Source organism: Sturnira hondurensis, unplaced genomic scaffold (genome assembly GCF_014824575.4).
Source record: "Sturnira hondurensis isolate 20B ecotype Veracruz unplaced genomic scaffold, ASM1482457v3 Scaffold0000880, whole genome shotgun sequence".
Taxonomy (NCBI): Eukaryota; Metazoa; Chordata; class Mammalia; order Chiroptera; family Phyllostomidae; genus Sturnira; species Sturnira hondurensis.
The window spans coordinates 2,901,459-2,925,910 of record NW_028073511.1 but is presented as its reverse complement, the minus strand read 5'-3'; the positions used below and the strand labels follow the sequence as shown (position 1 = coordinate 2,925,910).

Sequence of the window (24,452 nt, the reverse complement as noted above, 5' to 3'; positions counted from 1 at the left end):
GACAAGCACGTTTACACACTGATTACATCTATGTTAAAACCAAAGTATGCACATCAAGAACTAGAAGATAATTTAGAATGGTACAAATAGTTCTAGTCTCAAGTTGCCTTGATTTTTTTTAAAAAGTAGTGTATGTATACAATTTTAAATACAATTTAGAATCCAGAATTGTTTTTTAGAAAACCCTCCATTGAAGGGCTTGGGGAATGTCATTTCAAGACTGACTGAGAATGTCTGCGTGGAGCACTAGAGTGAAAAGGATCCTAAGGCCATGTCTCAGCACTACGGGAAAGAGTGATAGGTTTGACTAGTGATGTCTGCTATGGGTGAAGGGTTGACAGTGGCGGTGTGCATGCTATGTGATTGCCATCTCTTCCTGAGACATTCTCAGCAATGACTGTCACTTTTGTAGACACTCTGAAAGATGAACGAGCTGTTTACGGAGCCATGTGCAGGAAGAGACCTGTCCTTTTGGTTACAAGTGGTAGGATTTGGGGCAAGTCACTGGATACAAGGTGGTATGAAATAAATCCCATAAGGAAGGGAAAGGAAAGAAATGTCCTCCACAGTTGGGGCCATTTGAGAGTAGGCAGGCATAGTGCAGAGACTCTGTGACATTCGTAGCAGGTCCCAAAGGATGAGAAGCTCTTGCAGGAGGAGAGGCTTGGGAAAGCTGTTCCCGGTGGCGAGCACGGCAGGGTACAGGGCTGGAGGCTGAGAAATAACGGGCCTCCTCAAGAGGAAACAAAGAGGCCACAGCGAGTATTTGTAGGTTAGACGTAGAAGATGAGCATGGAAACCCAGGAAGGGACCAGACTGAGCATGTCACGCAGCCTGGGACAATGACTAGATTTTATTTGGTTAGCCACTGGGAGGGCTTTGATGAATTTTGAGGCAGGTGGTGCTTAGAGGGAGATACAATAAAGCCAGAGGGTGATGAGAAAATGCCTCTTTCCTGGGAGACTATCACTCTATAGATGATCCTGACGCCTAGATTTTAACAAGAGCCTTTGGAGCGTGGGGTGGAAATCTGAGCGCTGGGATGATGGGGTGTAGGAGAGATAACCAAGATCCACTGGGAACAGCCCCATGGGCTCCACCTACTGTTCAGGATTTCCTGAACTCAGCGCCAGGCACGGGGAGGGGGAAGCCGCAGGCTCTACCCTCTGGGAGCTTTCAGCCTATGGAGAGAGGAAACATACCCAGGAAACAACTGGAGACTGATCCTAGACAGCGTGAGATCCGGTCCCAAGGGCATAGGACAGTTGGGTGTGCAGTGTTTAAGGGTAGAAAATAAACTTGGCTCCTGACTGGCATGGCTCAGTTAGCTGGGTGTCATCCCACAAAGCAAAAGGTCACCGGTTCGATTCTGGGTCAGGTTCGATGCCTGGGTTGCAGGTTCAGTTGCCAGTAAGGATGCATAGGAGACGCAACCAGTCAATGCTTCTCTCCCTGTCTTTCTGCCCTCCCTTCTTCTAAAAATAAATAAATAAAATCTTTTAAAAATAAAATGAACTTAGGCGGAAACCAAAGCATCATGCGTCTTGGGGCTCCTGTCTTCAATAGGGGGTGGCCCTGGATGACTTCCAAGGTGTCCCCGGACTCTGCATGTCCCTGGCTGTAGGAGGTGAGTGAGGCCCTGAAGGATGGGCAGAATCTGGACACGAGGAAGAAAAAGAAGTGAGCTTTCCAGGAAGGGGGCTGGGCTGTGGAGGGGCAGACCAGGATTAGGAATGTCTGGGTGCTGAGAGGGCTGACTGAGCTGTCAGGTCAGGTTGAGTAGGCAGGGGCTGCAGACCCCCAAGGCCCGGTAGATAAGCAGGATGTGGGGCCTGACGCAGTAAGCCAGGGATGCGCCGTAAGCCACGTGGTGCCACGGGGGTTTGGGGAAGTTCGGCCAGCAGCCGTCAGACACCTGGGGTCCTACCTGATAAGGAAAGGTCCTCGGAGGCCCGTGCTGGGGTACCCGGTAGGCCTTGCAAGACGTGGGGGATCCCATGGACTCCAATATAGTCAGAGGACGTGGCGAGATTCCAAGAAACCTATGACTTTCTTCTGCCTTCGCTTCCAAATCTGTAGATCCCTGCCCCGGGGAAGGCATTCAGTCCCAGAGTCCATTGTGTCCTCGGGAACTACAAGGAGGAATGGGAGCTGATCTGGTCTTGAGACACAATCAGGCAGGTGCCTCCCTGTCCAGGCCAGGCCTGGGCAGACCTCTGATGTCTTTCCTCCTTCCCCTCCCCAATCATAGGGCTAGTAGGGGAGGCTCCAGGGCTCTGGCTGGGCAGTGCTGGTGGTGGCCAGAGTGGAAAATCCCCCACTGGCTGGGTGACACTGGTGTCTGGCAGGCCTGGTCTTGGCCTTCTGCCTGGGGTTTGAGGGCCTAACAAATCTGTTTGGAGCCCTGAGTGTGGGGTACCAGGTGGCAGAGAGGGTACTTGTGTGGGAGCTTTTTTCCACTCACCCCCAAATGGGAAGCTCTCCTGTGCCAGGTTAATGTGCTGGGCGAGCTCCAGGTCACCTTAAGCGATGAGAAGTGTGTAGCTGGGAAGCAGGTAGGGCCTGGAGATGAAGGAAAGATGCACAGGACAGACCAGACCTGGGGGCAGGAAAAAGGGCTGACAAGGGCCTGGGAGGAGAAGAACGGGGCACAAGCACTTCAGGAAAACTAAAATCAGGGTGCAGCTGCAGTGGGGCTGGAGAAGAGAGACAATGACGAAAAGAAGCAAGAGCCAGCCCTGTCCCCTCTGTCCGAGTCCCTGCCCCGAGCCTCCTGTTGTCGCAGACTAGCATGAGAGGCGCACCAGAAGCCAGTTTGGCTTACCCAACAAGTGTGTCATGAGAACTTGCTGAATTGTTAATAAGAATTTCTCCAAATGCCCCATTGGACCTTGAAGGCCTCCAAAGCTGCCCCCGAAAGCTCTGGTTTCAGCCACTAGCATCCCAGCCCACCACCTGTACCAGTGTCGCTGGTGCCACCATCGTCACCACAAGGACCACTCTCACCAGCACTGTGAGCGTCACCGGCATCCTGGTCACTGACCCCATCATCCTCCAACACCCCTAACTGCAGCCCCTTACCCCAACAGATTGGGGGTGCTGGGAGCCAGGACTTGAGTCAGACCTCCAAGGCTGTCACCCATAAACCAACAATTCTCAATAATTTCGGCATAACGAGACAATTAGCAATGCCTGGAGACAACTGGGGGGACCGCTGCTGGCATCTCGTGGGCAGAGGCCATGGGCGCTGCTAAACAACCTGCAATGCGCAGGGCACTGCCCTCAATGGAGAATTACTTATTCTGCAATGTCGGAAGCACTGAGGATGGGCAATGCGCCCCTAGAGCCTATGGCCCCCACTCCGGCTCTGTCTTTCTCTGGCCCTCATGCCCAAATCCCCCATTGCACTTCTGATTCTTGGGCAAGAAGTAATCTTTGCCACTTCAACTTTGTTCTTTCTTATCGCTCGCGCCTCCTGGTCTCCATATGTGCATTGAAAAGTCAATAAGATGAAAAGTCCTTTGCGGCCACCCTTGTGAGGGAAAACACGCGGGACCAACTGATACACAGAGCACGGGCTACACCATGGGCTGAGGTCATGTTTGCCCAAGGCAGGGAGGCAGGGACTGTTCCGGACACCAGGGGTATAGAGGACAGAGGGCTCAGGCTTTCACTCACGTGCAAGTGTCCAGCTTGGAGTAGCTGTCGCTCTGTGGACAGTCGGGAATCGGCATTATGAAGGGGATGTGGTGGCCCTGCTCTGCCTCCAGCTCCTGGAGGCGAAGGTGGTCAAGTGAGTTTGGGGCCTGGCGGCAGGTGCGGGACCCTGGGCAGGAGACTGCAGCCCTGCGAGGGGTGGCCTGGCCAGGGGGCACCCACCTGCCTGTGCTCCAGAATTTCTGCCAGGGGCAGGACAGGCTCCCTGAGCCCGTAGGACAGGAATCACAGGTGGGAGGAAACGTCCAGTCAAAGGGAGAAAAGATGGACCCGAAAAAAAGAATAGGGGTGTCTACTGCTCAGACAGACCCTGCATGGAGCTGTGGTTCCTCTCACAGAAAAAAACAGTTGTCTCTGGGTAGGGAGACATTCACTAAACATTTCCTTACGACCCAGACTTTTTTGGCAGATGATACAATCACCTAAGCAGGAACATCAGTAATGTAGTCTCTACATGCTGAGATGTCAGGAGAAAGGGGGCGAGGGGCAGGGCTCACAGGACACCCCGAGGGCTGGACCAGCCACACCTCGCTCTTAGAGTGACTCCTTATGTGGAGCGATGAATCATCTTAGAAACTTTGCATAACAGGAAATTCGGTAGAAGTGATTAGAAAGCTCGACGTGAATAGCTCGGTGTGAATGTCCCCTAATTCTTAAGCCCCAATTCCAGAGCTGACCTGGGCTCCAACTATGCAAGCCGATTTCCGCATCGTTCCTGCGTTGAGAAGAGCAGCAATCGGCCCCAGGCCAGGCAGTTGGCCCCGGAGGCAGAACCAGGACCCTGCCATCCGAGCCCCAGTCCAGCCCTTCTCCCCTGCACCCACGGTCTGTCACAGTCAGCTGGCGCCAGGTGCCTGTCGGCCACCACAAGAGAGGACTTTCCTTGGGATGAACTTTGTCATCTGTAAAACCTTGTAAAAATGCACATGTACTGCAAAAAGCAATGCCCGGCATCCTTCACCTCTTCCTGGGAAGGAACATATGGGACATTCGAGAGCAGAGGGCCAGGTGGGATGAGGACCCTTGAGGTGGGGAGGGAGCATCACCGGGGAAGGAAATTGTTTCTTAAAAGTTGGGGCGAGTCCTGAAAAGAGTTTTGAAAGAAAGGGACAGAGAGGGAAAGAGGAAGGCAGAGGAATTAAGAGACAGAGAGACAGACATGGAGAAAGAGACAGAGAGAGAAACAAATGGAGAAGGGGAAAAACACAGACAAACGCAAGCAACGGACACAAGGGTGCAGAGTGGCAGGGAGACTGAGGCATACATAAAGTGAGAGGTGGGGAGACAGGCTGGGGCTACTGATTGGAGGGGCTGCAGGGGAGGGAGGACCCTGCCCCGACACAGAGACCGCCTGCAGAGTCCCCCTGGGAGAGTTGAGTCTATCTGTGAAACCATGGAGGAGAAGGGCTGACTGGAGGAGTTCCTGAAGACCCACAAGCACGACCCTGTTCAGAAGTGCCGTTTTAGTGACTTCAGTGTGGCCTGCGAGTCCATGGCCTATGTGGATGTGAGTCCTGACTCTGCCAGGGGTACCCCTCTCCCTGCTGCCAAAGGCTAAGGCAAGGTCCGGGCAGTGAGGGGCACGCCTCCACCCCACCCACCCCCAACCCCTGTGCCCTTCTTTCAGACCTGCCAGCCTGGACCTCATTCCCTGGGCAGAACATGGGCGCGGGCTTGGCTGACCTGGCACAGACTGAGGGGCTGTGGTCTCTGGGCAAGTGTGGAGGGAAGGCTCAGGCCCCTGCTTCTAGGCGGGGGGCTGTAGAGCAGGAGCTGGTCTGTCCTCTGCTCTGCCCATGGGGGATGCTGGGCTGCAGGCCCTGGATCCCTCCGGAGCTAACAGCCTGCTCCACCACCCCACCCCAGGCTGCCTACTTCGGTGAGATCAGCATCGGGACTCCACCACAGAACTTCCTGGTTCTTTCCAATACCGGCTCTTCCAACCCATGGGTGCCCTCTGTGTACGGCCAGAGCCAGGCTTGCAGTGAGTACTGGGCTGGGCAGAGAGGGCGGTGGGCAGGGGAGGGCCCTGACACCCTTGGGGGAAGGGCAGTCTTCACAGGGATTGCTGAGGGGAGCTCTGGTCCTGGAGAGGACCAGGGACTGGTCCAGGGGCACATGGCATGCCCAAGCCAGAGGGAGGAAGCTGGTCCTGGGACTGGCCCCTCTGCCTTCCCTGCTCACCAATCCCTATTCCTTCACCAGCTCCAGACCACTCCACTCTGCTCCATTCATTACTAAGTTCTCACTGAGTGTGTCTGCAAGGCACACAGGACGACAACACAGAATGTGGGCCCCATCCTGCAGTTGTATTTGGAGACAGATGACGTTCACTGTCTTAAGGCTGCCCTGGTCTCTGTCAAGGCCTTGAGGTTTGGGTCCTCACACCTGTAATCCAGAGGGTCCCCCCCTCCGCCCCACCCTCGATGATCTCAGGATCTTGGGATGGCTAGCTTCTTGACCTGGCGAGGGTTGGGGAAAGCAGGGGGTCCTGGAGAGTCATTTATTGGCACTCACCATGTGCCTGGTGACCTGCTGGAGCCAGGGAGACAGAGATGGATCTGTGCGACCAGCCCATAGGGAGGTTGCAGCCCTAGGGCTCCCCAGAGTCTGTAAGCCGGAGGCCAAGGCTGGCGGATCCTGTGGGCCTTTGAATGCTGGGAACCTAGGCCGGCCACCCCATGACCGATGGCCGGCTATGTTGAGGCCACAGGATGTGAACACAGACCTGAGAGCCAGGGCAGGCCCCCATGCTCCAGCCTGACTTCCCAAATCCTCCCTCCCCCTGCAGCTGGCCACAACCGCTTCAGCCCCAGCCAGTCCTCCACCTCCTCCGCCAACGGGCAGACCTTCTCCCTGCAGCACGGCAGCGGCAGCCTCACCGGCTTCTTTGGCTGCGACGCTATGACGCTGAGGGATGCCGCTGCCGCTCCTGCCCAGGACGTGGGCTCTAACCCCACAAGCTTCTGAGACTGATCAAGAGATTTAGACAGAGACCCTGAAAAATATGGAACACACCTTGAGCTCCACTGCACAGGACAAGAAGTCAGCACAGTCAGGGCCCACTCACTCACTCACTCACTGAACCCCCAGTGCCGGACGCTGAGGCTCCCATGACGAATGGGATGACCCGGCCCCTGGGAGGGGGGTGCTGGTGGTCAGGGAAGGCCATTCAGACAAGAAGGAGGATGAAGAATGAGACTTGAGGGGCCTCTAGGGATGTCTGGGAGGGAGTAGATGGAGTTACACTTGTCACCTTGCATGCTCTGTGTCCCGTCCAGGTCCAGAGTATCCAGGTCCCCAACCAGGAGTTCAGCCTGAGCAAGAATAAGCCAGGTACCAATTGCGTCTATTCGCAGTTTGTTGGCCTCATGGGCATGGTCTACCCAGCCCTGGCCATGGGCGGGGCCACCACGGCCCTGCAGGGGGCTCCCCCAGCAGCCTTGTCTTCAGCTTCTACCTCAGCAAGTGAGGAATGGCCTGGGGGTCTCCAGGTCCCACCCCCTCCCCACATCCATGCAGGATGAACCTGGACAACTGAGGCTCCAGCAAACACTTGGCCCCAGCCACTCTGTCCCAGGGCCCTCCCTCCTGGGCTGCTGACTGCTCCCCCACCCCTGCCTCTGTCCCCAGACCACTCCCCCCCAGCATCGCACCCTCTTCTGGCCGAGCTTGCTTGGACTATTGTTGCTGATTCTTAATACCTCTGGGTTTACCCGCTGCCCAGATCCCCAGTTAGCTCACTTCCTTCTGACCCAGTGCTTACTACCTGGACACTTCTTTTGTGTAGCGATCGATTGCTTCATCTCCTTTGATCTGTAGTTCTTGCTGGGTCCTGGAACAACAGCCAGGTCCAGATTCTGGTCAAGGTGCACCACTAACTCCTAACAAGCGGTTATTCTCACCACAAACAACAGCAAACACGATTCTTCCTGTGGATGGGCTTGGGAGCCAGGCAGTGGGAGGGAGTGTGAGGCTTGGAATGGACTTTCCTTCTTTCCTCTGAGGAGTAGTCAACCACCTCGTAGAGGGAACATCGACCATCTAGAGCTTAAAAACTGGAATCTGACTTTCAGCCATATTACCTACCCTGTTCTAATATTGCTGATTTACTTCCTCTGTTTATGACGACCCTGAGTTTGGCCTTCAGGAGCGTCCCCCAGGTCCACACTCAAGTTCAGCTACCAGGGAAGTCCCTTCTCACAGCCGCTCCCTGACTCACCTTTCCCTATGCCTCCTGTAGCCAGCAGGGTTCTCAGAAGGAGCAGTCATCTTGGGGGTGTGGACAACAGTCTGCACCAGGCACAGATCTACCGGGCTCCCTTCTGTCCCCCAGGAGCTCTACTGGCAAGTTGGCATTGAGGAGTATGTCTTGGCAGGACACTGGGGTTGTGGGCACTTCTTCAGAGCCAGGTCATAACGTACCTGGCTTCATGTCACACACACAGCCAGGCACTGCCGAGGGGCTGGAACAAGCCCCGCCCACCCTCTTCAGGCCTGCCCTCGTAAAGCCACAGCCACTCTGCTAGAGTTTCAAGGCCCAGCTCAGCCTGCAGAAAAGAGATGGGATGGGGCAACAGAGGGGCCAGAATCTGGAATCCCAAACATTTCAGACCCTGTTGTCTAACCCCGAGGGTTTACAGATTAGCAACTGGGGTGTGTGGTGGTTGGGGAGGGGCTAGTTTGCTTAAAGTATGTACAACAAATCAATGTTTCTACAACCTTCCTTGGAACTTTTAAGAAGAGATTCCATGGCCATTTAAGTAGCCTTAGGTAGACTCTGGTGTGATGTGAGGCAGAGGAATGACTGGCTTGACCTCTGCAGAGTCCTTGTCTTCCTCACCTTACTTCTGTGACTGCGGCTGTCCGTCCCTCAGAGGCGGGGAAAGCCTACCCCCAGCTGCCCTGAGCAGGGGGTGCCAAAGCTGCTCATCTGACCATCCAGGTTCCTCATTGGCGGCCAGGCCTCTGGCTGGTGCTCCCAGGGCTGCCAGGCCATCGTGGACGCAGGCACGTCTCTGCGCACCGTGCCCCAGCAGTACCTGAGCGCCCTTCTTCATGCCACAGGGGCCTAAGAGGACCAGTATGGACAGGTGTGTCTGCTGGAGGCAATGCTGGCCTCTCCTGGGAGCTCAGAAGTGGCCCGATTCTTGGCCTCCATACTTCCAGCTTCCCAAGGCGCTGGATGTGCGGGCCCCTGGGATGCCTGGGGTGGGGCCCTGGAGCCTGGTTCAGGGGTGCAGACAATTGTGCTGAGGGACTGTGAGGAGGGTCCTTCTAGGCAGAACTTTTTCTGAGACACAGCTCTTCAGAGGAAACAGGTTGAACAACTGCTGGACTTTGAAGTAAGAGAGAAATAACTGGAAAGGGGGGCCAAGCTGGTGAGCTACAGGGAGTAACTTTTTAATCCACCTGTCCCCCACCCACATGGGTCAGGCCCTCTGCTCCTCCTCTCCCCTGAGCCCAGTCAGGACTCTGCCTAAATAACACACTCTCCTGCTTCTGCGGGACCGATGGGCTACTCCTTCCACAGGCCAAGTGTTTTCAAGAGACAGTGGCAGAGACAGAGGACAGGTTCGACCTGCCAATGGGGGGTGGTTCGGGCAAAAGTAAGGTTTCTGAGGTGGCAGTGATGCCCAGGTCTCCCTAAACCCTGTCCCCTGTACGTGAGTAAACATGTAAGGCCAGCCGTGCTTACACAGGACTTTCCTTGAGTGTCACCACCTCAGTCCAAAAGTAGGCTCGGGACTCAGGCTGGGGACCAGAGGGGCTGAGGTGACAGAGTTGGTAGCTCCTCTTGGGTGGGAGATGAGACGACCCGGGCCCTGTTCCTCTCTCTGCAGTTTCTTGTGAACTGTAACAACATCCAGAGCCTGCCCACCTTCACCTTCATCATCCACGGGGTACAGTTCCCTCTGCCATCCTCCTCCTACATCCTCGACGAAAGTCCTGGTTCCCACAGACTGAGCGAGCAGGGACATGATCAGGGTGGGAGGAAGGCAGAAACGCTCCTTCTACTTACCGTGTGCCATTTCCCGACTTCCTGTAGCACTGATTAGGTTCCCCACTCATTGATTCTAAACCCCCTCCTCTGGAACCAGGCTGTAAAGAGTGTCATCTATTATTCATCACTATTATTAATTATTGGGGAGAGGCACTCAGCTCTTTGTTGTGCACTTACCAAGGTCAGCCACTGTGCAAAGCCCTTTGCCTACACTATCCTACCTAATTGTCCCAACACTCAGTGAGGGAGATACTAATTTCTATTTTACGTGGAACACCAAGTGGTTAGGTAACTCACTCAAGGCTACGTGGCCAGTCAGGGTGAAACTAAGGTTTGGATCCAAGCTGGTCTGCCTCAAAGGCTTGACCACCAGGCTGACTCACTCTCAATAGGGAGCAGGAGGGAGATGAGTTCCGGGAGGACGCACAGAGGAGTCCCTGCAGAGGGTCACTGTAGACTGTATTCCTCCATTCCAGAAACTCCTCCCACCAGCCTCAGCGCTGGCAGTTCCGTGGGCCTGAGCCCTCAAGGGCACGCACCCTGGCTCACTAATTTCTGCGCATGCGCCCCACACCTTGTCCATGCGTGAGCAAAATGAATGAGTGCTGTGCTTTTGTCTTGTGCAGAACAATGGCTACTGTGCCATGGGGCGTGAGCCCACCCACCTGCCCTCCCAGAGCAGCCAGCCCCTCTGGATCCTTGGGGACGTCTTCCTCAGGCCCTACTACTCCGTCTACGACATGGGCAACAACAGGGTGGGCTTCGCCACTGCTGCCTAGACTCAGTGCCTGGACACCTGGGCGCCCTTCTTCCTCTCAGGCTGCCACCTTGCAGGGGCTTCTCTCTGTGCTTCTCCTCTGGATTCAGCTTTCTTTTCTGAACTCTGGACTTTTTCTAATAATAAATAGTTCTTCTCCATGTTGGTAAGCATGTTGTTTTTTAGAGGGCAGCTGCAGCCTGTAAGGCTGGCTGCTCCTGGTCTCAGGGAGTGGGGAGTGAGGTTTGCTTCTGCTGGTCTCGGGGGTGAATTTGCATCTGCTGACCAGGTTGTCCCTTAGTCGCTTTGAGGTTTCTGGGTAGGTCACTGGGATTCTAAAAGAAATGGAGCATAGGGTAGGGCTTGGGGATGGACCTGATACCATTCACAGCTTCTTTCTAGAGAGGAAAGACAGTGGTAGTAGCATTGGAGGGAAAAGGGGCCCTACTTTGACAACCCGAAATGCTCTGCTGATGTAATGATCACTTACCAAACTATCACCAGATTTACTTCATGCATGTCCATCCACACGCATGTCCACTAGCAGTGTGGCTACGGGGTCAAAGGAATCCCAAATGCACCTCCTTATCTGGGATCAACTTTGCACTAGCAGCTGCCTGAGGCATGCCAGGTGCCAAGGATGCCTATGTGAGTGTGCTTGTAAGCCATCTAGGGAGGGTCCTCTAGGGAGGAGGCTGATGCCACCAGAACCCATTATCAGGAGAGTTTCTGAAGGTCTGAGCTGAGTTAAGCTGATCATATTTTCACTCAGACACCTCTATCCCAGGGCCTGTATTTGAGCAAGGGCTGGCCCTCAACAGTGGACAAGAAGATGATGGCCCAGCACCCTGTAAAGGGGAAGGTGACATGAAAGATTAGAACATTTCTGATTTTTGATAGTGGTGGGGGTTACCAGTAAGCTCCGACTGAGGACTGCTGATGAGACCTAGGTAGGGAGGAGCTGTAAGTTCAAAATTCCTAATGTGAGGGGACGGGAGCTCCACGCTGAAGTCACATTTCTTTCTTAAAGATTTTATTTACTTATTTATCTTTAGAGGGGAAGGAGAGAGGGAGAGAAACATCAATGTATGGTTGCCTTTGGCGCGTCCCCTGCTGGGAGTTGGGCTGCAAGGAACCAGCTTGCAACCCAGGTATGTGCCCTGACTGGGAATCGAACCGCGATCCTCTGGCTCGCAGGACCGAGCTCAATCCACTGAGCTACACCGCCCAGGGCTCCTGAAGTCACATTTCTTTTACCTTATCCTTCACCAGGCTGACCCCAACCCTGTCCCTTATGCTCAGGGACAGAGGTAGAAGTGCAGGCCCATTACCCCATTACATATCAGGTGGGAGACCGAGGTTGCCACCCAGGAGTTACTACGACAACGGCACACCGTCTGAGGCCCTACAGCTCTTCCAGACTCTGGGAAAGACAGCATGCTTGCATGCTTCTCCTTGGGGTCAGACAGGCCCGCCACAGGGTGTATTAGTGATGAGCTCTGGTTCGGGACATCGCTGACTGAGAAAAGTAAGAAAACATGCAGAAGGGGAAGAAACGAAGTGGCACAGAAGTTCCAAGTTAAACGTCAAGTCCCTGTATACAGCCTTGGGCCCACAGAGCGGGACTACAAATTCCCACGTGCCAGGGAGAGCTGTAGCGAAGACTACGTCTCCCAGCGGGCGGCGCGGCAGGCCGACGGGGGGCGGGGCGGGGCGGGGCCGCAGGGTGGGTGCTGCCCTCTGCCGGGCGCCGCGGGAACTGAGTGCGGAGTGACAGCGGGAGCCCGGGCGCCGGGCGCGGGGCTCGGTGACAGCGGAGGCGGCGGCCGCTGGCTAGACGTAGGGAGAGGCGGCGGCGCCGACAGCAGCAGGAAGGGCGGACGGGGCGGGCCTCCGTGGGGGTGCCGAGCCGGAGGAACTCGGGAGGGGGCGGCAAGCGCGGCTTGCGAGCCGGACGACTGAACTTGGGACAAGTTGCCGGAGCCCCCGGGAGCGGGCGGCGGACGGATTGACCTTCAGAGCTAGGTGAGCGGGGCCGGGGGGCAAGGGGTGCGCGGAGAGCCCGAAACTCCTGGTCCAGACTCCCCCACCCCCATCCCGTGGGTCGGAGAGACAGGTGGGTGGGTGCGGGTGCGGGCTGGAGAGGGGAGCAAGACGGTGTGCGCCACGCCGCCACTGGCCTCGCTGTCCGTCTAGCCCGGGACGCCCGGCGCTGGGCCAGAGCGGCGTTGTCCGCCGTTCCCGGGAACCGGTGCGGCCCCTCCCTTCGGGCCCGGGCCGGGGGCGGCTTCTCTGCGACCTTATGTAACCAGGCGGGAGGGGCCGGGGCGGGCATGGGCCTTCCCGGCCCGGGAGTAGAGGGCCGAAGGGGCGGGAGGCGTGGGAGTGAACTTGCAAGAAGTTTGAGGGACGTGTGGGCCCCGCGCCCACTTCTTCTCCCCCGGACGCGGCGGGGGCGGGTGGTACAGGGGGAGGGCGGCGGAGGTAAGGGAGGTGTGCGGGGGCCGAGCCGGGCCCTGCCAGGCCCTGCCGGGATGGTCCGGGGGAGTGGGAGGGCCAGAGCGGCGCCACGCCCCGGGGGCTGGGCTGTTGAGGGCGGGGGCTGGGGACCGGTGGAAGTACCAACCTTGCCTCCCAGCCCGCCCCTTCCACCCCCTCCCTCTCTTGAAGTAGCCGCCCTTGCTCACGTCCCCCAGAATCCCTGAGCGCTGTCTTTTTCTCCCCCTTGCATTATTCCACGACCTTATAAACCCCGGCCCTAGAGCTTACCTTCCGTGCTCCTCTCTTTCTGTTTTACCCGGAGTTCCCAGTCATCTGCCCATTCCCCGAGAACCATACCCCTCCACCCCCAACACACACACCTTGTGGGTCCCGAATCCCGGAAAACACGCCCCTCCCCCCTATTCCTTGGGGTCGCACAGCCCTACTCCAGGCTGTCCCGCCCTCCAAGTCAGCGCTCACACTTCACCCTCCCCGTGCGCCAGACGGCTACTCGCCGCGCGTGCACTCACCTCCTGGAAGGGAGAGGGCTGATGCCAGCTCGGTCTCCGCCCCCCGGCCCCCTCCCAGTCCGGGTTCTGGCTTCACGCACGGCTGCTCCGAGCTGCTTGGGGTTGCGAGAGCAGGTTTGCGCCGCAGCCGCCTGGAGCACCCCAGCCTCCCGCCCAGGGGGAGAGAAGGCGGTGCCCGCGCTGCCCAGGGCTCCCCCTTTCTGGTTCCCTGCCAGCCCCTCACCGCGGAGTCCTTGGCCCATACCCCGTCCACTCCAGCCGTCTGTTCTGGGGACGGTTTGGGGTGGGCAGTTTCTAGACTAAACTTGAGTGCAGTGCTTTGGCTTCCCGTTCGTTCCCTGGGGAAGTGTCGGTTAATTACCTCTCAGCCTCCATTCCTACCCCGCTGAGTGAGGGGTTGCTTAGTGGAGCAGGGAGGGGAGCAAGGCTAATGCAGCGCTTCCCCCCCTCCCCCCGTGACACCTCTGGGATGTGGACTCAGGCCCTTGCACTTGCTTTGGCCGAAATTCCATCGGCTCAAGACCTTCCTCTAGGGTGGCTAGATGCCCGTGTGCTCAGATCAGAATGCAGCTCTTGGCTCCTTGGCCTGTTCCCTCAGAGGCCTTCTCTGTGCCCAGTCTGGCCCGCAGCTCCTAGACCCCGTCCTCAGTGCAATCACAGTCTGGGAAAGAGACAGCAGCAAAGTTAAAGGCATCTGTAGAGGCACTGGAAAGGGAAAGGCCAGAGTTTTAAGAGTCCTTCCAACCTGGTAGTGTGTTGGTATGCTGGTACTGTGCCTCAGTTTCCCTAGCCTTGGGAAAAATAGCGACTGACTTGGGCCCTTTCTGGCTGCCAGGACAGGAGAGTGGGAACCAGAGTGCAAGTGGAAGCCTGTTTCAGGTGGCTCTATGTTCTTTTCCTGGAGGGGCCAGTGTTGCTCACAGTGGACACGGCTGTTACTGCTGCAGTGCGGTTTTGCCTTCACTCAGTTCACTGAGGTGCAGCTAAATGGAAACCCAGGTCTCCTGGTTCCGTGTCCATGGGAGGGGTGCAGGGTTTGGGGCAGGGGACATCTCCTCAGGTGAGCACTGAACCCAGGGAGAGCCAGGGGGGCTTCTGAGGGCTGATGGCCTGGTGACTAACAGTCAGGGGTGAGCAGGGACTGGGCCAGGGCAGGCAGGTAGGGTCCTGGGAGAGTAGAGATACAAGGTGTCCATCCCCTTTGCCCATCAGGACCCCCTTTCAGTCTCTCTGATGGAAAGTAGGTGGGAGGAGCCTCCCACCCCTCAGGTCTGGCTACCCTTTGGGGGTCTGGCTTCTGGCCCTGATCCCTCCTGGGGCTCTGTTTATGGCTGTCATTGCATCACTAGCCAGAGTTTATAGAGTTACTTAGCACCTGCCCCCACAGGGAGTGGCCCAGCCACCGCTGGTGTCTGTTTCTTCCTTTTCAAAGTCAACTTGGTTTCTGCTGGCAGCAGGGGTTTCCCCAGCTGCAGCTGGTATGGAAGCCAGGTTAGGCCTTTGTCCTGCGGATGGAGGGCAGTGAGTACTTGGGGCCCAGCTTGGGGCTGCCCTGGAGATGACAGTGGACATTGAGTTGGCTTCTTGCAATACAGAAGGAGGGAGCTTAAGCTTTCCAGAGCTCTCAGAAGTGTCCATGTCCCAGGATGCAGCATAAATACATGTAATGTGTGTGTCCCCATCTGAAAAGAGGGACATAAAAGTATACACACTTCATGGGCTGTAGTGAGGATTCAGACAGGAGCTGTGCCTGGTACATGGTGAGTCCATTGTGTTGCTCTGGGCGTCCGTGTGGGGTGTGTGTGATTGATGAGGGTTTGTGTGTGTGATTATGAGATTACAGGCATCAGTGTGTACATAGGTGAATTGTGTATATGGGTGTCTGTGCATGTGTGACAGTAACACAATACTACATTAATGGAATATTCTCTTTATACTATGAGAGAACAATATTATAAACAACAGTTCTAAAACAACAGTTGCCAACATTTATTGTATATTCTTTAGAATGAGGTAGGAATTATTATTTTCATTATACTGACTCAGAAAAGTCAGTCACCTAAAGTCACACAGCCTAGAAGCGGTGGGGATTCTCACCAAGGCCCAGAGGACTCCGAAGCCTGTGTTCCCAATCCCTAAGGAGCACTTCACAGTTTCCAGGAGTTTTAAGAGGTGGGTGTGTGGTGGTCTGGGAGCTTTCTTCCCCCCACTCAGGTCTACTGCCCTGGTGGGGCAGGGGTGAGGGGCCAGTGAGAACTTGATGAGGCCCCTGCCCCAGGCCCACACCTGGGTCTTGGCTCCTTCTCCAAGGTGCTGTCACAGGTGATCAGAGGACCCCCCCCCCCCGCCCCGCTGAGACCTCTCTGGACTGGCCTGGCTTCAGACAAGGCTTCCTGGGTCTCCCTGGAAACCACACGTTACCTTCCAGTAAGGCCTGAGCTCAGAGGGCACTTGTTTAATCGGATGTAGAGAAAAGGCTGTGGGGGCTATTGGGGGACGATGAGATAGCCACGATAGTCATGGGCGCCCAGGAGACCCCACCCTGCCTCTGACAGGCTATGTGTCTGGGGCAGGTTCCTGCTCCTCCCAGCCTTCGTTTCCCTCTCTGTGAACCTAACTCACCTGTGCAAACCTCCTGGTGACCCCCAACAGAGGCACCAGAATAGGAGAGGCTTCAGAAAAGGAAGGGTGTGCAGGGGGGTGTGAGGGACTCCTGGCCACTCAGTAGAGCTTTGGCCAAAGGCTGGCCCTGGCGGAGTGACCAGCCAGTGTCTCTTGGGACATAGCCATGGCTACCATGTAATGATAGCTACCATGTAACCTAGGCAGGGGGGCCATTGACAGCATGGACTCTGGGGCCAGGCTTCCCGGCTTGGAATCCCAGCTCTGCCCCTTACTAGCTGTGTGACCCTGGGCAACCTGCTTACCCCCACTGGGCCTCCATGTCTACACCTAGAGAGTGAGGATTGCTGTAGCACCCAGCTAACGGTGCTGTAGCGAGGGCTAAGCACGTGCATGCGCTCTGCACGTGCAGGTCTCGGCGCCGTGTGTGAAAATGTTAGTTGTTATCATCATCAACTCTTACAACTCACGTGTATCTTTTGTGACTTTTTAAAAGACTTATTTCTTTATTTTTAGAGAGAGGGAGAGAAACATCAATGTGTGGTTGTCTCTCACATGCCCCCCACTGGGGACCTGGCCCACAACTCAGGCATGTGCCCTGACTGAGAATCGAACCAGCAACCCTTTGGTTCATAGGCCAGCACTCAATCCACTGAGCCACACCAGCCAGGGCTAACTGATTTATTCCTTTATTTCTCATTTTCGAGTGAGGCAATAGAGGCATAGAGAGCTCTAGGGAAGAAATAAAGACTTATTGGCTGCAAATAGCACTCTGTGCATCTAATGTCTGCAAATGAAATGCCTTACACTGCTTTGCAGACTCTATGGCCACAGTCCCCACCACTCCCTATTGTCCCACATTTGTACCAAGCCTCACCTCCATATTCAGCAGGACAGCAGGACTTGGCAATATCTGCGGCATCTCCACCACCCCTGTTCTGCCTGTCCATTGGGACTCCTTGGGAGGCATCTGGCCTGGTCACTTAACCCACTTTCGAGCCGTGGCTCTCCCACTCCTGAGCCGTGGCTCTCCCCTGTGCTCCTGCTGCCTGCCCCTCCTCTGCTCTGGCCAGAAACACAGATTCCCTTGGCTGCAATGTCACTGACGACAGAGCTACACTCCCAGTGATAGAACAGGATCTGGAACTTAGCATGCCCATAGGAAGTGCTTTGCTGTGGGGTGGTGGGGCAGTGGGTGAGAGCAGAGGGCAGCTCAGAGGGGCAGAAGGAGGGAGAAGAGTCACTACTAGGTTTATTCCCTGGCCCTTAAGTGTGGGCATGAGGAGGAGGAGAAATGAAGTCTGGCCATTCCACCCTGGTCCAGCTTCCTTGGACAACCTCCTTGTGTTTCCACACGGAGGAAGTCCCAGTGTAAAATGTGATGCCATAGGGATTAATCCAGGAACCCGGACAGACTCTCTGGAAACCCATGGCCCATATGCCCTCCCTCCAGCCCTTGTTCATGCTGGTTTCCTTAGCTGACGCCCCGTCCCCTGCTGCCTACCTATCCAAACCCTCTGTGCCTCAAGGCACACCTTCCCAGGAGACCCAGGGGACTATTCCATCTGGCTGCAGCCCGGGCCAGATATCATAGTCTCCTGGGAGCTCTCACAAAAATACCATTGCGTCTGTGTCTTGGGGGAAGGGCCTAAGCATTAATATATATTTTAAATCCTCCAAATGAGTCTGATGCTCTTTCTCTAAGACAGTGGTTCTCACATTTGAGTGGGCATCAGAATCACCTGGAGGAACTGTTCAAACACAGCTCACTGCATCCCTTCTCACTCGGGTCTCTGGCTGAGCAGGGTCTGGAATTCCTAGGTCTAGAGTTTATGTTTCGGACAAGCTCGCAGGCGATGCTGGTGCTGCTGGTCCCCAGACCACCGCGGCCTGCAGGTCCTGCAGCTACCCGGGCAACAGCCTTCTCTCCCTGGGTCTCCGGCTGCTTTGGGCCTGTTAGGCCTGTCTTCTTTTTGAAGCCAGGTCTCCAGGGGGGGCCCTCTGAGTCCCCCACCTGGCTCTCTGCCCCCACCTCCTGTTCCACTGACCACGGCCCCGCCTTGTGCTTGGTGCCCTCCTGTGGGGCAGGTGCTCGGAAAGCACTTGCTGTCCGGTCGATCGAGGCAGGATGAGGTGGACGGTGGAGGATGACTGGCCCTGAGAGCCATCTGACGCGGGGCAGGTCTGAAGCTCCTGCAGAAGTGCCTGGAGCCAGAGCAGCATGATTGGAACAGGGGAAGGTGTCGGAGCAGACCCCCACTTGGTTGCAATGAGGCCCATTGCACTATTTTATTTTTCCACCCCGGTGGAGGGCTTCTATTGGATCACTGAGTTGTATTCCTTGTTAATAATAAAAATGCTGAAATGCACAAAAAGCAGCCAGCCCCTTCTCCTTTCGTTACCCAGACTGGAGATGTTGGGTGAGTTGGGGTGGAGGGGTCAGTGTGTGAGGTAGGGTGTCTCCATCACCTTCTAGAAGGTCCTGGGCCTTGAAGACAGCAGATAGTCCAGTGACTCTGGGGCTTACGCTGGGCTGGTGGGAGTAGAGTCTTCCTTAGAAGCTGGGGGAGCTGGAGCAAAGCCTGGTGGGTGGGAAGAGGGTGTGGCCTGCCCTACAGGAGGAGTCAGGGTGAGCTGGGCTGAGAGCCAGTGAGTCAACAGATGAATGAACCACACAACTGTCAGCAGCCCGAGCACAGGTTTTGGTCTGTTCCGTTCAGTGCAGTCCCCTCATGACTAGAATGGAGCCAGGATACAGTGGATGCGCACTAACCTTTGCGGAGTGAGGGACCGGATCTGGGCTGCGTCATGTGCCCGGAGACCAGGCCCAGCTTTACCAGCCCCACAAGGAGGAGCTCCTTGCCCCAGACCCCAGTGATCCAGGTCTAGCCTTGCTCCAGTGTGGGGCTCACAGCCCGTCCCTCCCCCCGGAGGGCTTCACCCACACCGGTTCTATCAGTGGGGCTGTGGGTGGGGCTCTGCTTGTTTTCTCCTGTTTGCCAAGGAAAGTCACAGCCTGTCCTCAGCCTTGTTTATAATTGGTTTGGAAAAACACCTGCCTCAGCCCCCCACAGTCCCCACAGGGTGCCAAGTGACACACTATACTGTCCACTGCCTGCTGCCTCTTGTCCCCTCCCGGCTATAGCCAGGTGTGCGCTCTCAGCTGCCCCTGCCGGTGTGGCACTGGCTGACTTTGCTGCGGGTGGCTCTGGGGCGGGGTGTGGGACCAGGGGCCTTAGATGCCAGCTGATGCTGCCCTCACGTTGTCAAGAGGAGGGGACTGAGGCCCAGGCAGCGTGAGGGTGGCACTGCATGGCCTTAATCACCATTGGGGTCAGCAGGCGTGAACCAAGCACTTCCTGGGTGCCCAGGGCAGGACGGGCCCAGCAGGGCGATGGGAGTAAGGATGTGGCCCCTCCTCAAAGCTGACAGCCCAGTGGGGAATTTCAGTAATCACGGAGGGCGGAGAAAGGCAGAGATGTAAGACAGGACAGAATAACATCCTAAATCAATGTGTCCACACCTGACCCTTCACTCTAAATGGCGTCCTTCCTTGGTCTGGAGAGAGTTTTTACAAAAGGGCTCCTGCCAGCACTGTGCCTGGCCCAGCCCTTCGTACCCTCTGGGCTCCAGAAAGGGCAGCTCTGCCTCCCCCAGGGCCTTTCCCCTGGGGGTCACCTCTGCAGGCCTGGGAGGCCTTCCTCTGGGACAGATTCTTTCTTCCAGGAGAACTAGAGGCTGTAGACTATGAGGCAAGGCCACAGGGAGGCCCCTGAGCCACCCACCTGCCACTTGGAAGCCCTGGGCCATGGGGGATGGGGCGCTAAATTGGGCCCAACAGCTCAGGCCTCTTTGGAGCTGCAGACCTGGGCCTGGGCCCTGGGGCTCTCTGCCTGTGTTCCCTGCCTCCGACACCCTCACCTGCTCCCTCCCTGCTGTCACTCCCTCCGACTCTCCAACTGGTTCCACTGCGTCTGCACATCAGCCTTCAATTCACGAGTGTCTTTGCTCTGTCCCCCGCGCTCCATACTCTTCAACTCTTTTTTCTGCTTCCATCCTTTTGGTGTGTTCAGAGGGTGTCTGTGGCTAACCCCACTCCTTCAGTGCCTGCCCCTGGGAGCCTCTGAGGGCCCAGAGGAGTGGCCCTGGGCAGGGCCAGGTGGGTGGGAAGGTGGGAGGTGAGAGGCACTGTGGGCCAAGGGCAGCCAGTGGCCTGGGCCAGCTGGGGGAGCCCTCCACCGACAGCCCTGCATGTCACCACACACTCCGGACCTGTGGCCGCGGCTTCTCGTCCAGTGTGGCCTAGCTAGCGTGGTTTTCAAAGCTTGGTGTGAGAAGGAAATAGTAGAACTTTTATTTCTAGTTCTATCTTATCCCTTTCTCCCCCTTTTCATTGTGGAATATAAAACACTGGTGAAAAGAGCGTGTGTGTGTGTGTGTGTGTGTGTGTGTGTGTGTATATATACACACACACATATATATATATAATACATAATTATACAAGTGAGCAAGTGAGCATCCGGGTAATCACCGCCCCAAGAAGAGACAAGATGTAGCCCCACTCCTAGATCCGCTGGTGTGCCCCACCTTGGTCATACCAGCTACCCAGAGGTAACCATGACCCTGACCTTCCTTGCTTTTCTTTATCGTATAGCCACTTATGTCTGCGTCCTTTTGCAATAGAGTTTAATTTTGCCTGATTTTGAATTTGAGACCGTTGGAACAACACCGAACACATTCTTTTATGTCATATCTTTCAGCTTAGTAGTCCCTTTGTGAGGTTCACCCATGACGTTGTATGTAGTTGCGGTGTGTTTTCGTTGCTGTATAGTATTCCACTGTGCAGACTTGATGCCACATTTGTGTCCACCTGCTCCTTGTGGACATTCGGGTGGCTCTCCTTTTTTGGCTGCTATGAACAACAGTATTGTCAGAACAGTTTTGTATGAGCTGCCTAGTATGTTGGTGCCCACATTTTCCCAGAGGAGACACAGTCCAGAGGGAAACTGTTGGAGCACAGGGCGTGCGGTGCCCGTTTCCACCTCAGTGAGCCTGTGTTAAGGGGTCATGTGCGGGGCCCAAGAGTCTCTGTTGCTCCGTGTCCTCAGCGGCGGGTGGTGTTGGCAGACGGTTAAGTTTCTGTCACACTGGTGAGTGACAGCGCCTTATCGTGGGTGTAATTCATATTTCATCTTCTTTTTTATAGAACTATTTTTGTGTATGTTTGCTGACATGTGTGATATATTCATGCTCTGATATTTATAAGTCATTTATGAGAGAAGAAGCATAGCTTGGTGGTGCTCAGAAACTTTTGCCCAGGGTAGATGATCAAAATAGCTGGAAGACAGTTATGGTACTGAGTTCCGGGTGGGTGCCTGGTTTGGGCCTCTGCCCAGAGTCTGGGCCTCTGCCCAGGGGCGCTGAGTGCACTGAGTGCTCAGCACCTCCCACCAGGCCCACCTGAGGTAGAGCGGGTGGGCGCCGCCCCTGGCCACTGCCCTTCAGTTTTGAATTGGCTTTTCTTTCGGGGACTTCTAAGGCAGTAGTTCTCAACCAGGGATGATTTTGCCTCATCCCTTAGCACTTAAGAGGACACTTAGCAATGTCTGGTGACATTTTTTGGTTGTCATGACTCAGAGGATGCTACTGGCGTCTAGTGGTGGGGGCCAGGGACGCTGCTAGGGGCCCTAAAAATGCTCAGGACAGCCCCCACAACAAAGAATGGCCGGGTCCCGAGTGTCATTTGTGTGGAGGTTAAGAAACTCTGATCTAGGAAAAGAGCCAGGAAACAGATTTGCCATGAACTTGCTGCATGGCCTCGGTGAAGGCACTAAATGCTCTGAGCCTCAGTCTCCTCATCTGGAGATGAGAGCGGCCAGCCTTGCTGCCCTCTCCCCTTTGCGGGCTGTAGTCAGGACTGGGGAGAGGGTGGCTGTGTTGGCAGTTTAAGAAGCATCCTCTCGAAGTGGTCCGCAGCCCCGTTTCCAGGGGAAGGAGGGCCTCCCAGCCCGGCCATGGGCCCCGTCCACTGCCCGGGAGCCTCCACCCTGCTTCCTGCTTCTCTGGGCCTCAGAGAGCTGTGGAGAAACTGCCCCAAGGCCCCAGCCTTTTGATGAGGGCTGCAGAAATCAGGAGCTCTCTCTGGAGCCCTGGGGCCCCGGCAAAACCATTGCTGACTTTGCCCGTACCCAGATGGGAGTCCAAGGTCGTGTGGGGTGACAAGGATAAGAGATGTTTATCATACCTCTTATCTGAGGCCCCCTTGCAAGTCAGTGAGGGGTGGGAGCCAGAGGTCATCTTTGGGGGTTCTGCACACCCAGCCAGGCTCCTGCTCACCCTCCGTGCCCTTCCTGAGTTTGCTCTTCCAGAGAAGGGACCACGGTTGGGCTGGGGTCAGGGTCAGAGCTCCCCGGGTCTCTCTGACCTCCCCGTCCTGGGGCTCTGGGGCTCGTCTCACCTCAGCGGCCTCTCCTGCCTTCTCCAGGAGCCATGGCCTGCCCAGTCTTTTGGCTCCTATGCTATCTATCCCTTCCTGAAACGTACTCTCATGAAAGGGCCTAGAAACCGGTCCACCCTGAGGTGCAGATGACTGGAAACAACTCGGTGATTGGCAGCCTTTCTTGAGAAGGGGTGTTACCTACCAAAAGTGGGAACCCCTTAGCTACCAGAAATAGTGCTCGTGAAATGTCAGTTGTCTTTGACAGGCTGTCAGAGAACTCTGGGGGCTGAGGGCCCCCTGGAATCGCATGTGTAGCAAGAGTATTTCCCACAAGTGAGAATTGTGTGGCGGCTCAGATCCCCTCAGCACTTAGGAGGAGAACGCTCGGCCTCAGCGTCCACTTCAGGGTGGGCTATGGGAAGACTTTGAACCGGTTGTCTGGAGGCTCCGGGCAGGCCCAAGGCCAAGGTGACAGGTGTGTGGTCAGTCAGGACGATGGTGAACTGTGGGGCTTCTGCCTAAGAGGGCACATGTCTCTTGGAGCGGCTGGGAGGATGGGCGAGTCAGGGTTAGGCCTGAAGCGGGTCTAGTAGATTTCTGCAAACCGTCGCCGCCCCGTGCCTCCCCACCTAGGCGCGGGGGCAGCGTGGCCCGGGGCTCTGCAAGTCCAGGCTGTGCGGGTGGGCCATGGGAGGCAGAGGCACGGTCTGGGAGGAGGCAGGGGCCCTGCCGGCGGCCTGGAGAACTAAGCTGGTGAGATTGGAGCTGGGAGTCCCTTGCGTTGGGTAGACTCGTGGGTGAGAAAGGCCTTCCGGGTGCTGTGAGTAATCCGTGGCCACATTCGCAGCTCCCAGGGGATTGTGCAACTTCCTCTCGGGCCGAGGTGCAGGGGGCTGGGTGAGAAACAGCGCTGGGGAAAATGAGGAAACTGGGTCTGCTGCTGGTGCTGGGCCGCGGCCCCGGGCTCGGGCCCCCCCAGGAGCTGAGTGTTCCAGGGGGCCTCCTCCCAGGGGTTGGCTATCTCCCAGGTATGAGGCTGCGTGCGTGTGTTGAGTCTTTGGGAAGGTGGGTGAGTGGCCCTGCTGGCGTGGGGATACCTTTTCAGCAGGGTAGGACTGAGGAAGCAGATGGCCCATGGGGGTAGGGGAGTCCCTGCCTGGGTTCAGGGCAGAGAAGGCAGGGCTCCCCTGAGCTTGGGATGGTGGAAACCACGTGAAACCAGGAGTCAGAGTCGCAGGCTGCCAGCCCCACCTCTGAGGAGCCAGGCAACCCTGATTGGGTTGCTATTGTCGTCCCTCAGGCTAGGAGGGCTGGGGAAGGTCATGAGGACATCAGCTGTCTGGCTGGAGAGCAGTTTGAGCTCCTCCTGCCGCCTCTTCTCAACACCCAGGCTTGTTTTGGGGCCCTGGTAAGAAAGTAGAGGGCACGTGACACTGGCCAGGTACCTCAGGGACAGGGAGCCCCTGGCCTGGATGTGCGATGCCAGCCAGTCTGAGTTCAAATCCTGGCCCCGCTGCTGAGCAGCTATGTGGTCCTGGTAAGCTACTTAGCTTCCTGATGCCTCACTGCCCTCTCCTGTGAAACCGACGTGACAGTTAGAGTGCCACCGTGCGGGTTCGTGGTGAGGACTAGAAGAATGAACTCACTCTCTGCATGGTGCCCCGCACCAGGGAGAGCGCTCGGCCCGGCCGACGTTCTGTCCGTACACAAGTGGGTTTGTGCACATAGCAGGAACCTGCTCGGGGCTCACGCGGCTATTTTTTTTAACTTTATGTCTCAGTTACAGTTTACATTGAACGCTACTTTGTATTAGTTTCCTGTGGACAACATGGTAATTATAAAATCATATACTTTCTAAACTGTTCCCCCTGATATTTCCGGTACCCACCTGGCCCCATACAC

General features: G+C 56.3%; 2 protein-coding genes and 2 long non-coding RNA genes across 6 annotated transcripts in view; 2 read left to right on the top strand and 2 right to left on the bottom strand.

Annotated features, from left to right (window-relative positions):
* Positions 1-452: 452 nt before the first annotated feature.
* Positions 453-1,383, bottom strand: LOC118991302 (uncharacterized). The gene is made up of 2 exons (XR_005067384.1): positions 1,203-1,383; positions 453-730 (listed from the first exon to the last, which is right to left on the bottom strand). It is a non-coding gene; the product is annotated as an uncharacterized LOC118991302 (long non-coding RNA).
* Positions 1,384-1,531: 148 nt separating this feature from the next.
* On the bottom strand, positions 1,532-4,362 carry LOC118991298 (uncharacterized). Of its 2 annotated transcripts, XR_005067383.1 has the most exons (4): positions 4,140-4,362; positions 3,679-3,773; positions 2,465-2,599; positions 1,532-1,657 (listed from the first exon to the last, which is right to left on the bottom strand). It is a non-coding gene; the product is annotated as an uncharacterized LOC118991298 (long non-coding RNA). The 2 variants fall into 2 exon arrangements; XR_005067380.1 differs by having other exon boundaries at positions 3,679-4,362.
* A 45-nt stretch (positions 4,363-4,407) lies between these two features.
* Positions 4,408-10,602, top strand: PGC (progastricsin). Its single transcript, XM_037056435.1, is given in 11 exon segments — positions 4,408-4,542; positions 5,075-5,224; positions 5,584-5,701; positions 6,509-6,636; positions 6,999-7,140; positions 7,143-7,203; positions 7,980-8,043; positions 8,045-8,082; positions 8,663-8,810; positions 9,561-9,663; positions 10,325-10,602. Coding segments are annotated over 11 exon segments (1,263 nt in total). The 3' UTR covers positions 10,501-10,602.
* Positions 10,603-12,323: 1,721 nt separating this feature from the next.
* Positions 12,324-24,452, top strand: part of TFEB (transcription factor EB) — a 45,000-nt gene continuing 32,871 nt past the window's right edge. Inside the window, exon 1 of one of the 2 annotated variants that reach the window (XM_037052517.1) lies at positions 12,324-12,503. The gene's annotated coding sequence lies outside the window, so the exon portion shown is untranslated. Of the gene's footprint in view, positions 12,504-23,465; positions 23,579-24,452 lie in introns of those variants that run through there. The other variant, XM_037052510.1, reaches the window with a different exon arrangement.